The following is a 24100-nucleotide window of genomic DNA, read 5'->3' as shown; positions in this document are numbered from 1 at the left end:
TGCTTTGGAAAACCTTAGTTAAGTGGCCAGATGGCCTTAGAAGAGATTGCAATCATTCCAATCTATATATCAAGGCGATAATTTTGTTGGTCCCACATTTATTTGTTTCAGTTCCTGGCTTCACATGCCAGGAAAGTAATGAAAGTTTTGTATTTTTTGCATTATAATCTAACCTAGAATGGCTCTGAATATTTCAAGTTTTTCCTCTACAAATTCCTATAACGGGCTACGATATGCCCCAAAAAACACAAACAAATTAAATTGAAATCGTTAATTTCGAGTAATATGAATATATATGTACATCAATAACTTTATTTAAAGTACAAAATCATTTTTTTCCTCCTTCTTTTAAACAGACATCGATGCATGCTGCTGCTGGGTCAGTTTATGTTGAGAATGGGTTTAAAATCTAATATCCAAAAAATATATGTGTATGTATTTATGTTAACGTACGTGTCGTATCAAAAGCAGTCGGTTATATACGCTTCTTTGTATAAAGTAATCACACGGAAACGGAATAATTATTTTCTGAATATATCTGATACGAATTTTCTGAAATGGAAATTTTGACACAATATTAGCTCTAACTGAAAAATTCGAAACAATATAAAAGAAACAGAAAATAGGGTATACAGTGCACATAGTTCTCTCTTATAAACACAAAATAAAAACAACAACTGTGTTACACAAACGTTATATATCGTATTTTTATTATCATGCAATAAAAAGTATTGTCTTGGTGTTCAACTTAAGCCAAATACTCTTTAAAAAGTGAGTTGCTTTTTGAAATTTTTTATAAAAATCTATGTATGTATAAATAAGTAGAGAGCTATGTTTTATTTCTTTTTTTCAGTGTAAAAAATATATTTCTATGAAAAATCATCATTGTATGACGAACCAGTATTATAGTTGGACATTTTCGGTAAATTAACCACATCTCGTCGGAAAGATGATAAGTTGTGAATGAATCTAGAATGAAATAATAAACTTTAAGTGAAAACGAAATTTGTTTTATTTTATGATTATTATACTTTTCTTTATTTTTGCTTGAAACGTTTCTTTCAATGCCACTCATCAAGTCTTCGAACCATTGGGCCATTATTTGTTGTTTACCTATTGGTTGTGCGCGCAAAATGTTCTCTTTAAGAGATCTAAAATGAACACTATGTTTAGTATCATTTTTCCAGGTGGCTTATTTTAAGCATCAACTCACCTGAAATAATCCTCATATAGTAGTATCAGTACTAGCAAGGGCCTGGACATTGACCATTGGTTTTTGCAATCTTCAGCCATGACATTATTCAATAGTGTCGACATCATATTTTGTAATAATTCAGAATTCATTTTAACAACCTAAGAGAATAACATTGTGATTATTAGTTTTGAATGGCAAAATTTCCATATAAATTAAAATAAAACCAGTAAGGATAGGCAAAAGTCGGGCGGAGCCGACTATATAATACCCTACACCTACCTTACAATTATAAATTCGGGAAATATATAAATATATATGTATATGGGAGCTTTATCTAAATCTGAACCGGATCGTTTGAAAATTGTTGTTACTACGGCCATATAAGTGCAAATCCCGCCATAAATATGTATGGGTGCTACATCCAAAATTGAACCCATTTTGATGAAATCTCGCAGATATATTAAGATCGTTAACAAAACAATCTGTGCCAAATTTTGTGCAGATCGGTCGAAATTTGTTGTTACTACGGCCATATAAGTGCAAACCAGACGATACATATATGTAAGAACTACATATAAATCTGAGCCGATTTTGATGAGATTTTGCGCATATTTTAAAATCAGAAACAAAACAGTCCATGACAAATTTTGTGCAGATCGGTTGAAAATGTTAGCTACTAAGGCAATTTAGATGCAAATCGGGCCATACATATTTATGGGAGCTATATCTAAATCTGAACCAATTCTGATTAAATGTTGCATATATGTTAAAATCAGTAACAAAACAATCCGTTCCAAATTTTGTGCAGATCGGTTGAAAATTGTTGTAACTACGGCCATTTAAGAGCAAATCGGGTTATACATATATATTGGAGCTATATCTAAATTTGAACTGATTTAGATAAAATTTTGCTGATATGTTAAAATCTGTAACAAAACATTTCGCGCCAAATTTTGTGAAGATCGGTGGAAATTTGTAGCTACTACGGCAATTTAAGTGCAAATCGGGCGATGCATAATATGGGAGCTATATCTAAATCTAAACCGATTTTGATGGAATTTTTGCTGATATGTTAAAATCAAAAACAAAACAATCTATGCCAAGTTTTGTTCAGATCGGTTGGAAATTGCTGCTACTACGGCCATTTAAGTGCAAATCGGGTTATACATAAATATTGGAGCTATATCTAAATTTGAACCGATTTTTATAAAATTTTGCGTATACGCTATGTAAGAAAACAATCCGAGCCAAATTTTGTGCAGATCGGTTGAAAATTAGAGTTACTATGGCGGTTTTAGTCCAAATCGGGCGATACATATATATGGATGCAATATCTACATCTGAACCGATTTTTACCAAAATCAATAGCGTCCGTCCTTGTGCAAAAAAACTGATATGTGCAAAATTTCGTAATGATTGGACAACAAATACGACCAGAACTTTGATTACAAGAATACATAGACTCACAGACGGACATGGCTAAATCGAATCAGAAAGTGATTCTGAGTCGATCGGTATACTTATCAATGGGTCTAGCTCTTCTACTTCTTAGCGTTGCAAACAAATGCACAAACTTATAATACCCTGTACCACAGTGGTGGTGTAGGGTATAATGAAATTAAATATATTATTTTTATGGTCGGTTGTTAAAGCCGATCCTGAATCTTTCCCGGTACATAAACTCGACTGCAGTGCGTATTACTCATGAACGTTGAATACATTTTATGCTTATGTACATAACTGTTAGATAAATTGGGTGAATTTTGCATCCAATAAAATTTTGTTCGTCCTTTTTGTGGATCTGTAGGGAATTCAACGATAACCCTAGTACCAGCAATTTTGAAAAAGTTCCCTTCACACTTCATGTTTCAGTATCTGGCGATTGTGCCAAAGACATCCTCCTGATGTCTTACTTTTTTATAACGTATTCGTGTTTCATATCAAATGCAACTCCTCATTAAAGCTTTTGCAACTCCCCATTAAAAGTAGGCGTCTGATCCCCAAATATGAATTTCTGAGTGATTTTCATAGAGTAAATAATAAATATTACTCTGCGATAATGTAGTAATATTATCGAGCGGGACAAATGGATCCTGCTGCAAACAGTTGGTAACTGATGGTTGCTCCATAGTCGCAACTCCGAATATTAATTGCAGAGCAGTCATGAATAAACTACGATATGCCAGATTCAGGAGCTTCAATTTCCATTGTTCCAGGCTTCCTGTAAACATCTACCTGCCTAGCCAGTCATATTCAATTTCCAAACATATCACTCTTAACGCAACCCAATCTTGTTGCAGAGTTTCTACATATGAATCAATTGATAAAAATTACTGTACCACTATTCCTCATAGAACCGATTGGAACTACGATATCCTTGGTAACAGAAGTTACATAGACTTCTATACGGATGGTTCCAAACTAAACGACTAGGTGGGCTTTGGGTGTACTCTAAAGATCTAGAGCTGGTCATATCGAAAAGGTTACCCGACCACTGCAGTGTGTGTCAAGCAGAGATCCTGGCAATTAAGGAAGTGGTGGATAAGTGGCTTAGATATAAAGTCATTACGACGATTGGCATAAATATCTTCTCAAACAGCTAGGCAGCCATTAAATCCCTGGAGAACGTATTTCTGAACACAAAAACCGCCCTCAACTGTGGCAGATCTCTCAACGAGATGACTGAACATTTCAAAATTAACCTGTTCTGGCCACAGAGATATCCCAGGGAATTGTAAAGCGATGAGCTTGCGAGACTAGAAACTACCCTACACATTCCAGGGATACTGGAATCTGTGGGTATGCCTCTAGCGATATGTAAGCTAAGTTTTTAGGACCAGGCCCGAAGTACAACGAATGATAGATGGTCACAACGAGGGAGCTGTGAGCATTCCAAAACTATGTGGCCTAATCTAGACTGGAAGAGGTCTACTGCTTTGCTGTTATTGGCTAGAACTGACGTCTCAGTCATTGTGTCCGTAATGACAGCTCACTGCCTAATCGGAAAATATGCTGACAGACTGAAGGTTGCCAGCAACGACTTTTGCAGAAGCTGTGAGGACATCGAAAAAGAAGAGACTATAGAACACCTTCTGTGTGTGTGTCCCGCACTAGCAGTTAGAAAGAGTTCCACTTTGAGAACCTGTCTGATTTAGCGGATGTGATCATTCTCAAGTTATTGAGCTTTTTAAAGCGATCTGGATGGTTCAACGGAAGGAACTAGAAGGCATCTTTCTTCTTCTGTTCCTGTGGTATCACAATGGACGAAAACGTCTAAGTGAGTCTAATGGCAGACTGCCACCTAGATATAAATGCTTGAGAATTTGCTTTTTTAATTCTAAAACTTTGAGTAGTTTATAAATAGTAAATTAAAATAATTGTAATTATATAAACTTCATTTAAGCGACAATGAAGCAAACCCTCCTCGGCACGGGATAGCTAAAAGCACCACACAGGCTGAGCTTCGATCTGCCTCGTATTCATCGTTATCACGAGAAGCTTAGCTAGGAGCTACCGGTTTGTCAACAGGTTACGGATAATGGAATGCTCCATACGAAGTAGCTGCATCTGCAGTCTCACGTTCCCGTGGTAATCAGTCCCATGGACGGAAACGAGCTTGCTCATCTACAGAAGTTTGATGAGCACCCACTCACATGCAAATGTGCCAATAACAACAGTGGAGAGTATAAGTGAAAAGCCGTGCGGCATCGGCTCTTGCTTAAATCTGGCGATGCGACAAAAGGTGAGTTATTGGTGCCTTTAAATAAACAATGGTCTTCATGTTCCCGCGGCGATCGGTCCTATGGACCGAAGCAAGCTTGCTAACCCATAGAAGCTTGGCAAGGATCGTTACCGCCACATACAAATGTGGCTACAATAAAAACATGAAATGAACCAACCATCTAAATCTTGTTAAAATGTAACCAATAAAATTAGCATTAATTTAACCTTTTTGCATCGATATTTACAAAACTTAATGTACATCAAATGTAATACGTGCCTACAAGACCTTGGACGCGGAAAACTAAAGAATGAAGAAAAAAAGAGCAAAAAAAATTATTCGTACAAATTGTGTTTGTGAGATTGTTCTTGCAGATACAAGGGTTCTTGCAATCTTTATTTTCAAGTTTTTCGCTAAGACAGTTATGATGGTGCCTTATTTTGCTATTCAAATTGATACTGTAAATCATGGTGGGGGAAATGTATTGGTTTGGGGATGTATGGCTGCATCTGGAGTAGGCTTGATGACATTTGGTAATGAAACAAGTTAAAAGGCGTTAAGTTCAGCTGGGCCGAACTTTGGATACCCACTACCTCGGATATATATGTGAACCACCTTTCGTCAAAATCCGTTGAAAAATGCATACCTTATGCCCTATAGCAGCTATATCGAAATATGTTCCGATTTGGACCAAATACTAAGAAGAAATACTAAGAAGATACTTGTGAAGAAGAATGTCGCAGGGCCCAACACAAATCACTATCCCAAATTTCGGCGACATCGAACAATAAATGCGCCTTTTGTGGGCTCAAAACTTTAAATCGAGAGATCCGTCTATATAGCAGCTATATCCAAATCTGGACCGATCTGAGCCAAATTGGAAAAGGATGTCGAAGGTCCTAGCACAACTCACTGTCCCAAATTTTGGCCACATCGGACAATAAATGCGCCTTTAATGGGCTCAAAACCTTAAATCGAGAGATCGGTCTATATGGCAGCTATGTCCAAATCTGGACCGATCTGAGCCAAATTGGAGAAGAATGTCGAAGGGCCCAACACAACTCACAATCCCAATTTTCGGCGACATCGAACAATAAATGTGCCTTTTATGGGCTCAAAACCCTAAATAGAGAGATCGGTCTAAAGGGCAGCTATATCCAAATCTGGACCGATCTGTGCCATATTGCAGAAGTATGTCAATAGGCTTAATTTAACTCATTGTCCCAAATTTTGGCGACATCGGACAATAAATGCGCCTTAAGTCGAGAGATCGGTCTCTATGGCAGCTATATCCAAATCTGTACCGATCTGGGCTAAATTGAAGAAAGATGTCGAAAGGCCTAACACAACTAACTGTCCCAAATTTCAGCAAAATCGGATAATAAATGTGGCTTTTATGGGGTCTAAGACCCTAAATCGGCGGATCGGTCAATATGACAGCTATATCCAAATCTGAACCGATCTGGGCCAAATTGAAGAAGGATGACGAAGAGCCTAACACAACTCACTGTCCCAAATTTCAGCGAAATAGGATAATAAATGCGGCTTTTATGGGCCTAAGACCCTAAATCGGCGGATCGGTCTATTGGGGGCTATATCAAGATATAGTCCGATATAGCCCATCTTCGAACTTAACACGCTTATGGCAAAAAAAAAAAAGAATCTGCGCAAAGTTTCAGCTCAATATCTCTATTTTTAAAGATTGTAGCGTGATTTCAACAGACAGACGGACGCTGATCAAGAATGTATAAACTTTATAGGGTCGGAAATGGATATTTCGATGTGTTACAAACGGAATGGCAAAATGAATATACCCCCATGCCACGATGGTGGGTATAAAAATGGACAAGCAAGTGCATTTTAACATTCTCAAAAATAATTTGCATGCCAGTGGGTGAAAACTTGGACTAGACTCGTCAAACTTTTTGTTTCAACAAGACAACGACCCCAAGCACACGTCATATCTTGTGCGTGAATGATGGCTATATATAAGTGCAAGCAATTAAAAACGTCTCCTCAATCCCAGGACCTTAACCCCATTGAGAAGAATTCGCAAATATAACATATCATCAAAGGAATCCTTTCGAATCGCCTTAAGGACTGAGTGGGACAATATTTCTGCAAATCACACATCTGGTGAAAAGTATGCACCGTCGTTTGAGGCCGTTATCAAAGCTACATGAGGCCCAACAAAATATTAAATATTAATTTTATTGACTAGTTGTTTTCATACATATTAGAATATCTCTTGTACGAATAATTTTTTGTGGCATAATATTTGGACTTTTTTGTTTTTCGTTACTTTTTATTCATAAACATTGAGAAATGTATGGTTTTTTGCTTTATAATATAATGTACACTTTACTCTTACCAGAAAAACTTTAACTTGTTTCTTTATGTTATATATTGCCTTTTTCGAATTTGTTTCAATTTAAAGCTGTGGGTGTACGAATAATTTTTTGAGCCACTGTATACTTACCTCAAGAAACCGTGCATTTTCCGGTGTTAAACTGCGTAATTTTTTATTTGGGAATGTAGACACTAAAATGGAAAACAAAAATAAGTTAATTGTCATTGCTTTAAAATGCTTCAACTTACTTTTCAATTGCAATTGCTTAAATATGTAGGATATGATGCTATCCAAAATGGAACAACAGGTTATATAAATAGTCGAGTCTATATAAAAAAAAATCAAATAATAAATAAAAATTCATTCCACATACGTAATTTCAACTCTCTTACCTAAAGCTGTAAATCCTTTAGATAAACTTTCGAGAATGTAAACAAATGCACCAGGTTCTAGGCCTGCCAAAAAACTTATATGATCTTGAGATAAACAATTTAACAAATTGAAATATGAAGAGGCCAATTTTGGATATTCCTAAAAAGGGGAAAAATCAAAATCATTTCAATACCTTTCTTAATTTTTTTGCATTTTGGCAACTTACCAACAAATCATTTTGTTGTATTGACATAATCATTTTCGCTGCAATATTCAGAACATTATCTAATGTGTCATCACCATATAGCTTGAAGACTCCAAAATTAACATAATTGCCACCCAAAGCGTTTTTTAAAATTGTAAAGCATACAGATATGCCTTTTAATCGCATGGGATATTGTTGATCACGTGGTACATCTAAATGCAATATACGATTCCCATATATGCAGATGAGCTTTGAAGCCTCTCGAAACAATAATATGCCCATTGGACTTGAGACATTGCCCTGTAAACGCTGCGTGCGGCAATGCACCAGTTCTGCAAACAATTTGAGAACAGGTGTTGTAACGGCGGGATCGTGGGCCCACAATTCCACAGCCCGTATCAGCATGGGCAAGTAATCCGAATAATATCTGAAACAAAGTGATGCATTGACTTTTTGTTAAAGCAAATGACTTTGAAAATCTGAATTTTTTACTTACAGCCATTCAAAGAGCATTGTATAAGGAACTCTAGACGTTAGCGGCTGGGCTAGTCCTCGCAAGTCTCGGGCTAAACCAATTATAGCCTTTTTAGCTTCTTCATTGGGGAAACTATTGGCATCCATTAGAACTGGACCAAGAGATTCAAATTGATCTGAAATATATTTATTAAGGAACATTTTTATTTAATTTGTTTATATAAGCAAACTCATATTCTAGAATGAGGTACTCACTTGTTAATGGATTTAAAAAACTATAAAAACGTTCTTCATCTTCGCCCAAGTCGAACATCAAAAGACGACCCAAAGATGTATAGAACATAGTGCGGCAACGCATTTCGGTTAAGGAGGAGTTTGTGCCCAAAAATGGAAAGTGTTCACTCTGCAAAAAGATTTCATTATGAATTAGTTTAAATGTAGGTTCAACATATGTCGAGTTGTTCCTAAACCTCCATAGACAGCTGCATGAAAATCTGATCATCCAGTCATTATTATTTGCAAACAATTTTGTGTTTTATTTTTTTATTTCTATCAAGGTTCGGTAGAAGCAGCGCTTCAAATGTTTAGGTATATGCGAGGGTATAGATACCGAACTAAACTATTCCTCCTAAATCGGAATCACTATATTCCCTCACGTTGATGCCGACTATTGTTGTTGTTTTTTAAGCCACGTAAAAAAACTTTGCTTCTTGTGTCTTCATTTGTAAGATCAAAGATACACAATTCGTAAAGTTTCGGCCAAATATCCAATTTTAGAAAAATCGCCAAAAAAAAGATTGGGTCCCTTTTGATCAACGACATCTGTTGATCACTACATATAACTGAAAGATTGGGCCCATTTTTACTAACGCGTCCAAAATGCGCAATTGATATACACTACCTTTACGTATGTCTTTGGCATTTGAATTTGGCAACTCTGAATGATACCGTTAATCTATTTACCGCCATAATAAGTTCATTCGCACGAAAATTGTCAATTAATTAATTGCGAAATATGCCACATTCTATGTAACGACATAACACAAACAAAAGTCATTCAACACAACAAAAGCAGCAACATTGAACATAGAGTTGTTTGTGAGAAATTAATTACATTTGCAATTAATGGAAGCGAAATTTGTATTGACGCCGCTACATGTCGTCACAATTTTGCTCATATAACTAACTCTGTGTTCGCATTTTCTTCTTTACCATTTTTTTGTAATGCGTTTTGACAGTTAGGTATCAAATGAAAGCGATTGTCGAGTAGATTACTAATGTGGTAGAGTGGTTATGAAATGAAAAAAAATATTTTTTTTTATTTTATGGAACAAAAATTGAAAATGTTGTTTGGATCCCAATTGCAATCGTTATGGGTAAAAAAGAGACTTGCTCACGCCATAGATTCTGTAAGGATAGGAAGTATTGGGTTTCTTTTTGTTTGCAATGCTAACCGGGTAAGGACTTGTTTAACTTTTTAATTTGTAACTGAGTGCATAGTTAAGGCTGGGGAGCTAATTAAGTATATGAATTTATGTATAAAGTTTGTATATACATGTAGGTATAAGTTTTTCTACTTGAGAATGTATTCTTAGTAATGCGTTTTTGGCCCCGAAGACTTTTTTATTACTATCATAAGTAAATAAAATAAATAAAAGAGTCGAAGGTGAAAATGTTCGCCTGCGGCGCTTTACCGTTCTTATCCCATAAAATAAATTATATTCTTAATTTTTATTGTATACCCATATTCCCTAGGTTTGGTGTTCGCTATCGCAAGACCCTTTCGATTCTTCCCAGGTAAAAGTTTTAGACATTATTTTGCATATTCGTAATCTACTCATTAAAAGCTTTTGTTTGATATCCATAGTGCCTAGGTTTCACCAATTCTCATTAAGAGGTGTTTAAGGCCCCTAAGGGCAACGAACGTTAGATTTGTGTTCCTGGGGTCAATACGCATCTGCATATCAAATTTCAGCAAAATCGGAGTTGTGGAATGTTTTGTTCAAAAAACTGGCTGTTTTAATTTATTATTTTATAGTGCAGTGCAATGAAATTTGTATGAAAATTACATCTATCCAGGACATTTCAATTTCAGCAAATTGGACGTGTGTCCTGTAAAGTGAATTTTTTCCTTAAGCTTGGAAAGTCATCCTTATTTTGTTCAAAAAACTGGCTGTGTTTTAATTTATTATTTTATAGGGCAGTGCAATGAAATTTACATCTATCCACGACAACGAAGTTCTGGGGCCTAATTATCGCATACGTGAACGAGTAAACAATTCCATGACAGCCGGTTGTACGTACCGGATTGACCCGATGGAGTTCTTCATCGACAAGGACTGCCGCCTCAGTGTATAACACACTGCTACAACAACAGTTAACTCGTTCGAAGTCTCCATGGTGAATTATGTATTTCTTTTAGCTGAATATTCTGTTCAGTTTTTCGAGCGGAATGCCAAACTCCATGTAAAAAAACATCGGCCAAACGTTAGCTGAAAATCGGCGGAAAAGTAGTACTCTGTTTGTAGTGAGGAAAATGGCAAAAAAAACTATTGGGTTGCCCAAAAAGTAATTGCGGATTTTTTAAAGGAAAGTAAATGCATTTTTAATAAAACGAAAAAGAATAAACTTTAATCAAATATACTTTTTTTACACCTTTTTTCTAAAGCAAGCGAAAAAAGTAACAGCTGATAACTGACAGAAGAAAGAATGCAATTACAGAGTCACAAGCTGTGAAAAAATTTGTCAACGCAGACTATATGAAAAATCCGCAATTACTTTTTGGGCAACCCAATATTATAGTGGCAACACTTGAAACTATTGCCGGCATCATTTTAGTTTATTTCAATGGTTCGTATTTCTTTATTTATTTGAGAAAAAAATATATAAAATAGAGAAAACAATAAGTGCAGATAAAGAAGCATGTTTTGGTATCGAAACAAAAACAAATTTCGCTCGCGAAACAATTAAAAATTTCAGCGGCTATTCCGAAAGCAGAATAGGATACCAAACCCTATTGAAAAAATGTTTAAATTTAAAAACGCGAATATTTTAGTCTCATAAAAATTATTACAAAAAGCATTAAAATGTGTATAAATGTGATATAACATGCATTAAATACGAGATGAAATTTCATTTCATCTCGCACCTGGATAAACTTTTTGGCGTTTTATTTTGTCCTTCACGGCTTGTCTATCCAGTACTAAAATAAAACGCAGCATATAATAGCCGTTGCGCGTCATCGTTTTGATGAAGGATAACTGTCTAGGGTTCAACCTAGTACAGATTTCATTCGCAGCGAAAATCCTGATAAATTATTGGGAAATCCGACGGACTCTGCCCTTTGTCAGAACACAAACAAAAGTCAAACAACAACCCACAACAAAGAAAACCTGATTGAAACAGAATTGATTAATGATCATTTCGTGAGAATTTAATTACATTGGCAAATAATTGAAGCAAAGAGTCGAAGTCACTACAAGGTTTTAATGATCAGTGCAAACGTGTTTTTTAAATTTTTTAGTTTTTACCATGGCAAAACAATCCGTAATCTCGTCATCAAGTTGTCATTTCAAAAAGGAAATTTTTCTCAACACAATCAAAAAAATGTGCGCTCGTAAGTGTACGTGTACGGGTCAAATGAGAGAAAGAGAAACATAAACAAAGAAAACGTGCAAAAAATGTGATGGTTTGCTGTGAATGTAAACATAGAACTGACATCTCAACACCGTCAAACTGGCCAGTTGTTTTCAGCTGTTTGCGTGAGACCACTTTTATTAATCCACCTTGAGTTTTTACCAAGCTATGTTCATTTACAGGTAGTAGCAGTTGTCCAACAATAAAATATTGAGTGCACTATCTGGCAGAATTTTCGTTGTTTATGTGCATTATGGTTCTTAACTATATACACAACCAAAACTCGTTGACAGATAGCGCCCTTACTGTGAAAAATTTGTACTCAGCTGTTTGCTGTACACTACCTGGGTAAATATGCCTTGGTATTACAAAAAGCTGGGTATCAACCTCTAGCGAAATTTTCGGTTGTCGCCACTGAAAAATAGTTGCGTAGAATGCAAGATGGCGACAAACATCGATTTATAATTTGGCCGAATTTTAATCATTTTTGGCAAACAAAGCCCATTTGTACTGAAAATAATTTTTTTATTTGCCAAAAATTAACTTTAATATCTAAACAAACCATTTGACATAAGAGTGTATCGGTAATGAACATTTCTTTGAGGATATGTCAATGCATTTCCCCAAAATAGGTCTTTTCGCGTACTTTTCGAGGTATAATTTACCAGTAAAAAATTGTAGGAGAGTAAGAACAACCCTTATTCTCTTTTGCTTTTTATTTCAATTAAATAGCTGGTTTTTATAAAACAGCTGTTCGATGCTGCAAATTTATGCTGAGAAAAAGCCTCCAGTAGAAATTTGCAAGCTCCCAAGAACAAAACTGCAATCCCATGGCAGCCGGTTGTACGTACCGGATTGACCCGATCAATTCCTTCATCGACAAGGGCTGCCGCCTCAGTGTACCACACACTACTACTACATCAACAACAACAAAACTCTAAAAATTTTGCTCTCTCTCACGCACTGGCAAATAAAGTAACCGAACGAACGTGCTAAAAAATTGTGAAAATTTCGTTCGTGTACTTTCTTTGACAACAGCAGAGAGAGAGAGAGAGAGAGAGTGTGAGCAAACAACTTGTTAAAAAAAAAACAATTATACATCTGTGTGCTTTGTTATAAAACAAATTAAGATTATTCACCCGATTATTCACAAATTAAGATTATTTTATAATAAAATAAAACACAGTAGTTTTCTTTTATTATATAAAAAAAAACCCGAATCATCAAAAAAAAACTAATGCTTGTTTGCATTTCAAGCGATATTTTGAAATGGCAACCATCATTTCGCAACCTTACCATATGATTACGATGTTAAACAGTAAATTTCAGCATTGACTCAAATGTAGCAAAATATATATCTATTGAAAACTTACTGTGTGATGGGTGAGCATAAATTGAACTTCCTCCAGTTTGGCCAACTTCCTGACAGAGTTGAAATGTACCGAAAGATCTGATAACAACATCAAAGTTTTTGTAATGATCTGTTCTGAATGACCCCAATACTTCAAATTTGTTATGCTGTCAATTAAATGCACAAAAAGGTGGTTGTTTTTAAGTTCAAAAGAAAGATTAACGAATATAAGCAAGTAAATTACATTTTACGATTGATAAAACTCAATAGCATTTGTTCATCGCTAATGCCGAAAACTTCATTCAAACGTTTGTATACATTGGGCTTTTGCGTCTGTTCACTGATATGCATTTTGCGAACTTGTTCCAGAAAACTGAGAATGGCCAATTCTAATTTCTCACAACCGGCTTGTGGTAAACGAGCATCTGTCAATCTCATCAACTGGAAAACTCTTATAACCAATTCGGCATCCATTGTGTCGTGGTCGTCATTTGAATTCACCGTTAGTCGTCCAACTATGGCCGAACCAATTATGTACACCAACCAAGTCAGCTGTAGTTCATGAATAGTAATAGCCATGGGATCCGCATTTGGAGTTTGCAAAAGGCTTTCATATTCGCTAGCCTTCTGATCGAAGTGTCGCACCAACAGTGAGCATGTTTTGTCATATTCGCAACGTTCTATTACCGAAAGCTGTTCTAATTGTTGCAACACCATGCATAAATCATCCAATGGATCATCCATATGATCATTCACGATAGCAGGTACAGCATTTAAACGCGATTCCACATAGGCCTTTGTTACCTCTGGCGTATACGTGCCCAATAGATGCGGATCCGGTGATTTAACATATGGAACCGATGCGACCATTCTTTGCCATAACGTTAGCAAATAATGTACACTGTTCGGGGCGAATTGCCACATCTGTCAAGTAAATACAAGGAACAAAACTTTATAACTCACCAAAAACGATATTTGACTTAATTACTACCTGTAACGATTCCACTGTAAATTTTGCTATTAGAGCCAATGCTTCAGGATAACACGGCACAGCAATCAATTCACCTAGTTGATAGTTCGATTTGAGACGGGCCAAAAGGCGACAAAATTCGTGATAATTATCTGGATCGCGTAAACCCTTTGGGTGGATAAGAATACCAAATAGAATTCAGTGTGTTTTATATCTAGTTGAAAAACTGTACTTACATGTAAATTGACCAAAATATTTTTAACACCTTCCACAAGATGTGTTAGAAATTTGGTGCGTTCCGAATTGTTGAATAGAGATCGTCTTACAGATGTCATCTACAAAAGGAAGAGAAAAAAAGTGTTATGCTTTAAAGTTGCAATAAAATACAGTTTATTTCTCTAAAACTAAAGATATTTAATACAAGCAAATTGCGTGTGTTCACTTCCAGAAATCCGCGTCATCAAGACGTCTTAAAAGAAGGGTACATGACCATGTTAAATAGTTGAAGACATATGCGTCAGCCTATACAAATCGTTACCGACATTTTCATATAGTTGTCGCGAAAATCTTACATTCCATTTAAAGGCGCCAATAACTCCCCTTGTCAAGCAAGAGCCGATGCCGGCACGAGATAACATTGAGCAGGACACAGGTTGGAACTTTGAGCTTCAATCTGTTTTTTGTTTATCGTGCTCATGAGAAGCGAGAGAAGAGTGAGCGTCAGGTTGTGGATGTGAGGTACAATGTTACAAAAGAGAGACCCTAGATCATATGATGTATAAGACAAGCTAGAATAAAATCCATGATATTGCGGTAGAAGAAGAGGTAAACAGTTACCAAGCTGTTTAGAATTACACAGAATAACTCATCACGTACGTGGTGGATATGTTGCAAGGTGCTGTGCGAACATAGCCAGCAGTGGGTCACAAGCGTCGTTGTCGTTGCCTTCTGCGTCCTCGTCGTAGGACTATGACTATCACACTTTATGGCATTCTCCCCTAGGTAACGACCAGCATGGCATAGCTTTGGCAGAGCAGATTGAAGGATCCACGTTTTTCCCCCACTAGGATTACGAGGAGGTGCAGCAGTTCGCCAGACATTTGTATCCCCTGATCTCCTGAGTGACGTATCTCTGAGGGGTCAGACCACCTCCCCATAATTCTCACCATCGGCCTGACTTCATAACCTCTGAGCGCCGGACGTTTATCAATCAGAAGAAAACCGATTGGGCTGGCTTCAGAGAGTATACCAATCGTCGCTTCAATGAACTGCCACCCCCCTCGGATGTGCTAGTGGCCGAGAGGAAATTCCGAGACATCATCATGGCAGCAGCCGCTCGCTTTATACCCAAGTGCGGCCCAATTTTCCGGCGGATGCAGTGGTACTCGCAGACGAGCGTAATGGGATTTGTTTAATGGACCCCACTAAACACAGAATCAGTGAGCTGAATCTGGAAATAAACAGGGTAGTCAACGAACATAAGCGGAATTTGTGGCTGGAACACTTGGAGCAAGGTAACTTAGGCACCGGTTTAGGCAATCTGTGGTCTACTGTTAAGTCACTCTCGAACCCTGGTACTCGGGACGACAGGACGTCAGTCACTTTTGGCGAAGTAACCGTGACTGATCCGAAGAGATGCGCCAGGTTGTTCAACCCTCAATTTATTGTGCATTCCGAGAGTGACAGGGCAAGGGAAAACCATTCGCCGTATTCGTGGTCTGCGAGCTGATGGACAGCCATCACAATTTACCGTGGGCGAAGTTACAAATGTCATCCGTGGCGCTAAACCATCCAAGGCGTTGGGCCCCGACGGAATCTCTACATTGATGTTGGAGAATCTGGATTTACCTGGAGTTGAGCATGCATGCCAAACTATTTGAGGACATCGCCAACACGTCCCTCCAGCCAGGCCTGAAACGCTGGGTCACGAATTATCTGTGTGGTCGCCAGTCATTTTTAGAATTGAGGGATAAGAAGTCGAAGCACCGTAGAATGAAGCAGTGAGTTCCCCAAGGTGGAGTGATATCTCCGGCACTGTTTAACCTCTACCTATCCTCCATTCCATCCCCTCCAGACGGCATAGAGATCGTATCATATGCGGACGATTGTACGATCATGGCATCAGGCCCGCCACCCATTGTTCACATCTGCAATAGATTTAACGTCTACCTCAGCGAACCTGCCTCATATTTCTCTACAAGAAATCTGAAGATATCTGCCACCAAATCTTCACCCACAAATACGCGTGAGGTGAATACCGAGCTGACTGTTATGGTCGATGGAGAAATGAGACCGACCATCAAGTTTCCCACAATCCTTGGCGCCACATTTGAAAGCTCTTACACATTATCACCACATGCCACAGCAATTTGCGATAAAAAGTAGAACCAAGGTCCTCAAGTCACTGGTTGGCAGCACTTGGGGTGCAGACAAAAAAAACCTTGTTGACCACGTACAAAGCAATTGGCCGGTCTGTGGTAAGTTATGCAGCGCCAGTGAGGCCTCGTCAGCTTTGTGACACGCAGTGGAATGATATTCAATCTGTCAGATTGCCACCCTCCAAACTGCGACGGGCTGTCTCCTCAGTTCTCATGTGGAGCACCTCCATCAGGAGACAAAGATCCTACCAGTGCGAAGGCATAACGACATGCTGTCTAAGCAATACATTTTGGGCTATTATCGCAGGGACCAACCAAAACATCATTTTGTGGATAGATATCCATCGCCCAGAAGCCTTAAGGTAGATCTACATGATCTAGAGCGTGAGGTTCAGCGTTACAAGAGAGAACCTCTAGATCAAGCGGCATATCAAGCAGTTCTAGACAACATTCATGGTAAATGGCTACCGGGTGAATGAAGTCCTTGGAGATCGACCGCCCGGACCGGATCAGATATAGATATAGCTCCTATCAACGGCCTAAGCCAGGATTTCATTTCGGAGTGGAGTCCAACTCACAGTGGTTCAAAATTGAACAAATTTCAAAATACTTCTGTAACTGTGAAATGGATAAGAATATTCCAATTTTTTTATGAAAAATTGTAGTCGCTTAGGGTCCAGTAAGGGACTTACCGGCGGTGACATTTGGTCATAAAACAAGAGCTAAATTTTGTATTGCTTGCTAAAATTTTGTTTGGTTGCCGATTAAATATTTTTGTGCGGATATCTCAACTTTAGAGGTTGGGGTATTCAATATTTAGTCAAACTTGTCGGCGAACTGGCTGGAATTTTGATGACAATTTTTTACTTTTCTTAAATATTGCAAAAATTTATATTTTATGCAAATATTGCTCAATATGCCTGTTTCTTTTATATTTTTAACTAATTTTTAGAGAAAAAACAAAGAAGGTGTTAAAACCAAAAAAAAACTGACTGCGTATAATATAAATCTCACCAGATTAAAAACATTTCCCAATTTAGGAAATTTTAAAATTTGTATGTCAACATTTTGGGAAAATTTTGTTTAATGTTTGTCATTTGAAAAAAATTTTTTATACACATTTTTTTTTGACAAGATTTTATAAAAATATTTATTACTTCAAAGAAATTTTTAATAGAATTTTGCGCAAAAATTTGGTTTAAAAACAAAATTATTGAATTTTGGTTTTGATAAAAAAATTTTGTTTTGAGAAAAATATTTTTTGCAATTTTGTCTTTAAAAAATAATTTCGAGGCGGCCGCCTGGGCTTTGCAGAAAATCTAACTGAAATTTATCGTTAGAAAAACTTTAACTGAAACTTCATCATTTGAAAAAATCGCATTGAGATTATATATTTTAAATTAATTTCATTGAAATTTTGTTTTCAGTAAATTATTTTTTTGAAATATGCTTTTTAGAAAAATGTCATTAAAAATTTAAATTTTTTCTTTGGAAAAAAATTTATTGGAAGTTTGTTTTTAGAAAAATTTAACTGAAATATCGTCTTTTTTTCTTTAGCGATTTTTTTTTTTAATTCTGTCTTTAGAAATTTTGTTTTGAGAAATTTTCATTAAATTTCTTCTTAAGACAGGTACTACGTTCGCTTTTCGCGATATTTTTCGCCGATTAGGGTTTTCAAATAATACATTTTTAAACAAAAAACACTCGATGATTTCATTGAGATTCCGTCATTAGTTATGGTGAAATTTGAATAAAATTCTTATCACGAAAAATATGGGGTTTCAAATGTGAAAAACGAACTACTACCAGCCTTTCATTGCATTTTCTCTATACAGAAAAAAATATCGCAAACATTTTTTCAATTAAAAATTTAATTGGAAATAAAAATGTTTTCAATTAAAAAATTAATTGAATCAATCATTTTTTAATTGAATCCCGACTTTTTTGCGATCGTGGTTGAAATTTTAAATAATTTTCAATTAAAAAATTGATTCAATCATTTTTTTAATTGAATTTGAAATTTTTTCAATTACGATCGTGATTGACATTTTTGAAATTTTCAATTAAAAAATTAATTGATTCTTTAATTTTTTTAATTGAATCTAAAATTTTTCAATTACGATCGTGATTGAAATTTTCAATTAAAAAATTAATTGATTCTGTAACTTTTTATATATAAAATGTAACTTGAAATTTAATCTTTTCGAATTAAACAATAACGGTTAAAACCACTAACCTTTTTTCTTTTTGTCACTCAATTCGTTCGCCAATTCATTGAAAACAGCTGATTTTATAGAAGGAAAACAAGTGTTTTCATTGTATTGGCGACGGTGTTATGACTGTCCGTTTTTGCCGCTGAAAATTTTGGACGCAATTCTAAGGACAAAAATATGCATATCAATGGCATGATGGCTTCTTTAACATTGATCTAATTAAAACATATTCTAGATAAATGTTTTTTGTTGGGTTAACTTCTCAAATGCATGTGATTCATAAAGTTACTGCCTCGCTAATCATTTAATCTTATAATCGAATACGGAAAACAATATTTTCCGTCTCAGTTATGGAAAACCCCTCGGAGGTGTTTTGTTTCTGAAGAGTGATTATGGACCAAACATAAACATGAACCCATGTAATTGGGTGCACCCTATATAGAGCGCTTTTCGCAAAAAATTTAATTAACATTTGAATATTTTCGATATATTCAACTAAATTTTTTATAAATCCAAAATTAATCAATTTGTTTTCTATTGCGCTTAGAAGTCGTCTTTAATAGCCCTGTTCAAATTCAGATGTGTGCTTTACAGCGTACTATAGGTTAGGTTTTATGGTTGCCCACCATAGGTGAGTTCATTCGAAGGCCAGTTTGGCCCATTGTGGTACCCTAAAGAGAGAAAGGGAAGAGAAAGAAAGTGTGAGACCTCGGACTAGAGGTAATACACGAATAAAAGAAAATACAGGAGGAGTGGAGAACTCGAGCGGGGGGTGAAGAAACTACCGTCCCTACGCAAGCACGGATCTACCTACGCCGGAGCTTGCGCCACCCCCCGTCGGAACCATCCCGCTCCCTAAACAAACCTCAGGAGACACCCAGATCACAGAAGAAACGGGTCTCCAGAAAGAAGAGCCTACGTCTCTGCAGACCCGGACAAGAACACAGCAAGTACTCAATAGTCTCCTCCTCATCCTCATCGAGGCAACTCCTACAGAAGTCATTGTGCCCGCCGCCATGCGGCCTATGACAAAGTGTCCGGTTATAACCCGTGTCAAGGTACTCATCGACCTCTTATCGAACGCCAGCAACTCTCTCATCCTCCTCTGGTCGATGACTGGCCAAAGCGCCTCCGCAGTCCGGCAACCATCCACCGAGTCCCACCTCGCCACCGACGCCGCCCTGGCCATCCCATCTACTGTGTTCAGTAGCTCGACAAATGTCACGTAGGCAAGACCGATGACTGGTCCGCCCGGCGCAGACGAAACCCTCCTGACGCATTCACCCGCCCTCTCATTTCCTGGAATCCCCTCATGCCCAGGAACCCACCATCACATTCCCTCGACCTCAAGGCCTTGATACCATACCACATAAATTCTGGGTTTCGAGGGCGGTAAGCCCCTTACCAGAATTTCTCTTGCGGCCAATGCAATAGCTCAGACCTCTGCCTGGAAGACCGTACACTCGTCCGGCAGTCTCAAAGACATACGGATATTGAGTGCATCAGAGTAGACCCCGAATCCAATCCCTCACTCCATCTTGGAGCTATCTGTGTAGATCGAGGTCTAATCGTCCTCAAGTACACCATTCGTCCCTCTCAGGAAATCGAATCGCGGATGGCCTCACTCCAGTCGACACTGGTGCCAGGTAGTCGGAGATCCTCCTCAGTTCACCCTCCGTATTCACAACACACAGAATCGAACTGTGGCCGCAGCCATCCTCCTTCAGCATGCCGAGCTCCCTCAGCCTAAGAGCGACCCTGGCGGCGCAGTTTCAAATATAGGCCCCAATGGGCTGCATATTCAGCATCGCCTCCAGGCCTGCCCGCGATGCGGGTCTCAGTGCCCCTGTGATCCCGATGCAGGCCAGTCTCTGGACCTTTTCGAACTCTCTCGCACGCGTCCTCTTCCCTACGGCATTCCACCTTACCAGTGCTCCATAGGCCAGTACAGGTTTCACGATCATCCTGGGAGTCACCCCCCGGTGACGGCTTCTTTCCTCGGTGTTCCTCTTCCAGGTACTTTGCCTCCTTCGACAGCCGCAGGGTGACCCCCTCTCAGGACGGGAGTCTGAACTCCAGTATCTTATATCTTCGCGCCAGCTCCTTATTTCTTCGCACCAGCTCCGTCTTCCCTGGGTTGGTCCTCAACCCATTTCAACCTCCTATTATAGTTGGGTTGGTATGTAAAGCACAATGATCCATTTGACATCGTCCGCTGATAATATTTCTTGTTCAAAATGGAAATCGCGATACGGTTAGCCGGACAAATGCTTCTAGCAACACCGCACTTCGCAGACGTTCGCTTTTTTTTGCTATTCTTTAGATAGAAAGCATGAAAGAAGAGTCTAAAGACCGAAAAAAGAAAGCGCAACCAGCCATTAATTGGAAATTTCAAAAAATTGTTGATCTTATGCCCATATTCACAACAACGTAAAAGTAAGCTTATTGGACAGATTTTCTTTATAGAACTGTCAAATAAACCTACTATAAAGCTGTTTTAAGTTTGTGAATACCGGTGTAAGTTTTTACGTCATTGTTATAATATTGCTTGTGTATTTAACATAAGACATAAGCCACTACGTGGTTTCCAAGTCGAATTATATGTATAAAATGAAAAAAACACAAATTTGAAAAAAAAAAATTAAACACAAATTTGAAAAAAAAATTAAACACGAATTTGAAAAAAAAAATATTGGAAAAAAAATTTGGAAAAAATTCTCGAAATATCAATTACATGGTCAGAAGCAAGGAATTTTTTTTTAAAAAGGTGCACAAGTTTGTTTTTTAAAAAGGTTTACAAAAAGGGGCTACCTTTCAAATGGGCCAAAATGTAGAACAAAGGTAACTCGGCGCCTGGGTTAAAATCCCGAAATCACTTACATAAAACCTTTGTTTTGAAACTTAACCCATAAATACTATGTGTGGAGGTGGTGGATTGCAACCTTCACACATAACAAAATGTATTATGTATTTTGGATAAGCATACTTCAAAATTAAAACTTATATAGAAATACTAACCTGTACAAGACAAGATAGGGAATAGCTAGCCAATCCATTTGGCAATATTTGATATAAATCGAAAAACAATTTCAATGTATTAGCATCGAGAAAAGCCGGCCGCCATGATGTGGGTATTTGAACACTATTCATATCATCCGATGATTCATCTGTGGAACTTCCAATGAAGTCGAAACTCAAACAGTTCTTTGTTAAACGCAAAACATGGGAAATAAGGCTGCAACAAATGTTTAGGAAAGAAAATTTTGTAAATAAAAAGATCTACATTATCTTTAATGGCATGGACATACTTAACATAAGCTTGCTGGGATTCATCCATAAAATTTATTGTTTTGCTATTATCACGTGCCGTCACCAAAAGATTGCAAGATAGTAGAAATATATCGTATAGTTGTTGGTCACGGAATGAAGTGGCAATTTTGCGACTTTTTGAGAACGATATATTTGCATCGACTTCCACAATTGAATTCATTTCCAAAACCAATTGTGATAAAATTTGCACACCAAAAGTACAATGATCCACAGAACCCTGCAACAACAAATAATTTTAATTTTTACCTCCTAAAAATATAGAGCCAAATTTACCTGTAAAAATGTTTTCACATCTTCCAACAAACTTTGAAATACCAGTTCATTTTTGAATGTGTCAAACCAACCATACTTGGTTATTTTAGCCAATAATGTTACCAGAGCCTGCACCACAAAATGCTGTAGGTTAGGCCTATTGGCCAAATAGTTCAGAACATAGCTCCTAAAAAATTGGCGGAATAGATTGGTTGCAAAAACCTCATTAGTGCAATATGATGTATCGTATACCTGATGTCAATACGTTGCTCCAAAGTAAGACCCTGTATTAGTTTGGTTAATGTTGTGGCGGCCAGCAATTGTGCATAACTGGAATCTGCTCTATCCAAAAGCATTTGACATTTGGGCAAAGCGTCTTGGCTGCTAACGAATTGTACCAATGTTTTCTCCGCATTGGAGCGCAACACCGAATCTGTGGCCTCATATAGTTGTTTGCATAAAATTTCTAGTTGTTGGATTTCCTATAGTATAAAATGAAAACAAAAAGGTATTACAAGATACATCCATTACACTTTGTACAAGGGAGATACACCATAACCTCCAAAACAATAAAACCGGTGCCGAGCCGACCGCTATCAATAGTTCTAATATTTTGGTTTATTTTATATTGTGCAAAAAGGATATCTTACCATTTTTGTGGTTTATTTTGTATTATTTTTATTTAGTCGCAAGAAAGAATTTCCTACACTTCTACTCGCGAAAATTTATATATGCATACAAAAGATGCTTAGAGTTTACACGAATCTTGCCTAGATCAATACGAAGCTAATATATTTTCTTTCCTTTATTCAAATACAAACAATTTTATTTATTTTGCTTTTATTTTATTATTTTGCAAACAACTAACTCGAACAAGCCGAAGTGGGATCTAAAAGTCGATTTTGGACTAATCGATTTTTTTGTGTAAAAAAGTCGAGGTCGACTCTCAGTTGTTAAAAAATCGAATAGTCGGTTTTGCGTTTGCCAAATTCTCACCTAAACCCCGTTTAAACTGCTCTTTAAATCCGGATTTAATGGCTCGATCATCTGTTTTCCCTTTATAAAATCAGCTGATGAGAGCATTAAATCGGGATTTAATGAGCAGTGTAAACGGGGTTTAGCGCAATGCTGTGGCTTCTGTGGTGCGACGTCGAACCGACATCGAATCTTTTACCGATTTTAAATATAGGTAAAAGTTAATTTGCCCCTGAAAATTAAATTTAGCTCAGGCCTGGCGCCCCTCAAATTGAAGACGGTTTTAGGAGACAGGGACTGGATTTGGATTTACAGTTTTCGAAAGCAGTTGTTGTTGCTGATGTTGTAGCCAGATTTGTATGTGGGGGTAGGGATTCTCGTCAAGATCGATTGGCTTGTCACATCGAGTACCATAGGCCACTCAGTATTTAAGCAAGAGCCGTTGCCGCCCGGTCTATCACTCTCCCTTCGATACCGTTGAGTGTCCGCGACCGCAATTGCAGCTGTGGACTCCCCCGATAGCTCTCAACTGAGCTTCTCGTAATGACGATGACCACCAAACAAATTGGAGCTCAGTATGTGTATATGGCGGCCCTCAAGGCCGTGGTCTCTAGTACAGTGAGCTCGAAATGCATGGAGCAGTGTGTGGAATCCCTGAATAGACCCCAGTTTCACGAC

General features: G+C 37.4%; 1 protein-coding gene across 2 annotated transcripts; it reads right to left on the bottom strand.

Annotated features, from left to right (window-relative positions):
* Positions 1 to 274: 274 nt before the first annotated feature.
* LOC106091284 (ran-binding protein 16) lies at positions 275 to 23338 on the bottom strand. 2 transcript variants are annotated; one of them, XM_059367611.1, is made up of 19 exons: positions 23098 to 23338; positions 22700 to 22929; positions 22469 to 22634; positions 22174 to 22412; positions 21884 to 22100; positions 14511 to 14609; positions 14296 to 14442; positions 13549 to 14228; positions 13327 to 13471; positions 8573 to 8720; positions 8340 to 8493; positions 7865 to 8270; positions 7659 to 7797; positions 7515 to 7592; positions 7396 to 7457; positions 1214 to 1353; positions 1032 to 1151; positions 899 to 969; positions 275 to 552 (listed from the first exon to the last, which is right to left on the bottom strand). In XM_059367611.1, exons 1-19 carry the CDS (start codon positions 23098 to 23100, stop codon positions 503 to 505), a joined length of 3294 nt encoding a protein of 1097 aa, XP_059223594.1. In that variant the 5' UTR covers positions 23101 to 23338; the 3' UTR covers positions 275 to 502. The 2 variants fall into 2 exon arrangements, with proteins under 2 accessions (XP_059223594.1, XP_059223593.1); XM_059367610.1 differs by having other exon boundaries at positions 7396 to 7592.
* Positions 23339 to 24100: the final 762 nt, after the last annotated feature.

This window comes from Stomoxys calcitrans, chromosome 4 (genome assembly GCF_963082655.1).
Source record: "Stomoxys calcitrans chromosome 4, idStoCalc2.1, whole genome shotgun sequence".
NCBI classification, from domain to species: domain Eukaryota; kingdom Metazoa; phylum Arthropoda; class Insecta; order Diptera; family Muscidae; genus Stomoxys; species Stomoxys calcitrans.
Note: the sequence above shows the minus strand (reverse complement) of the source record. Positions and strands in the feature narration are given on the sequence as shown.

Coding starts and splice junctions, on each gene's coding strand:
- LOC106091284 (XM_059367610.1), bottom strand. Junction 14,229..14,295: donor TTACAGTGGAATCGTTACAG/GTAGTAATTAAG, acceptor TTTACTTGACAG/ATGTGGCAATTCGCCCCGAA. Junction 8,271..8,339: donor ACAATGCTCTTTGAATGGCT/GTAAGTAAAAAA, acceptor ACTTTGTTTCAG/ATATTATTCGGATTACTTGC.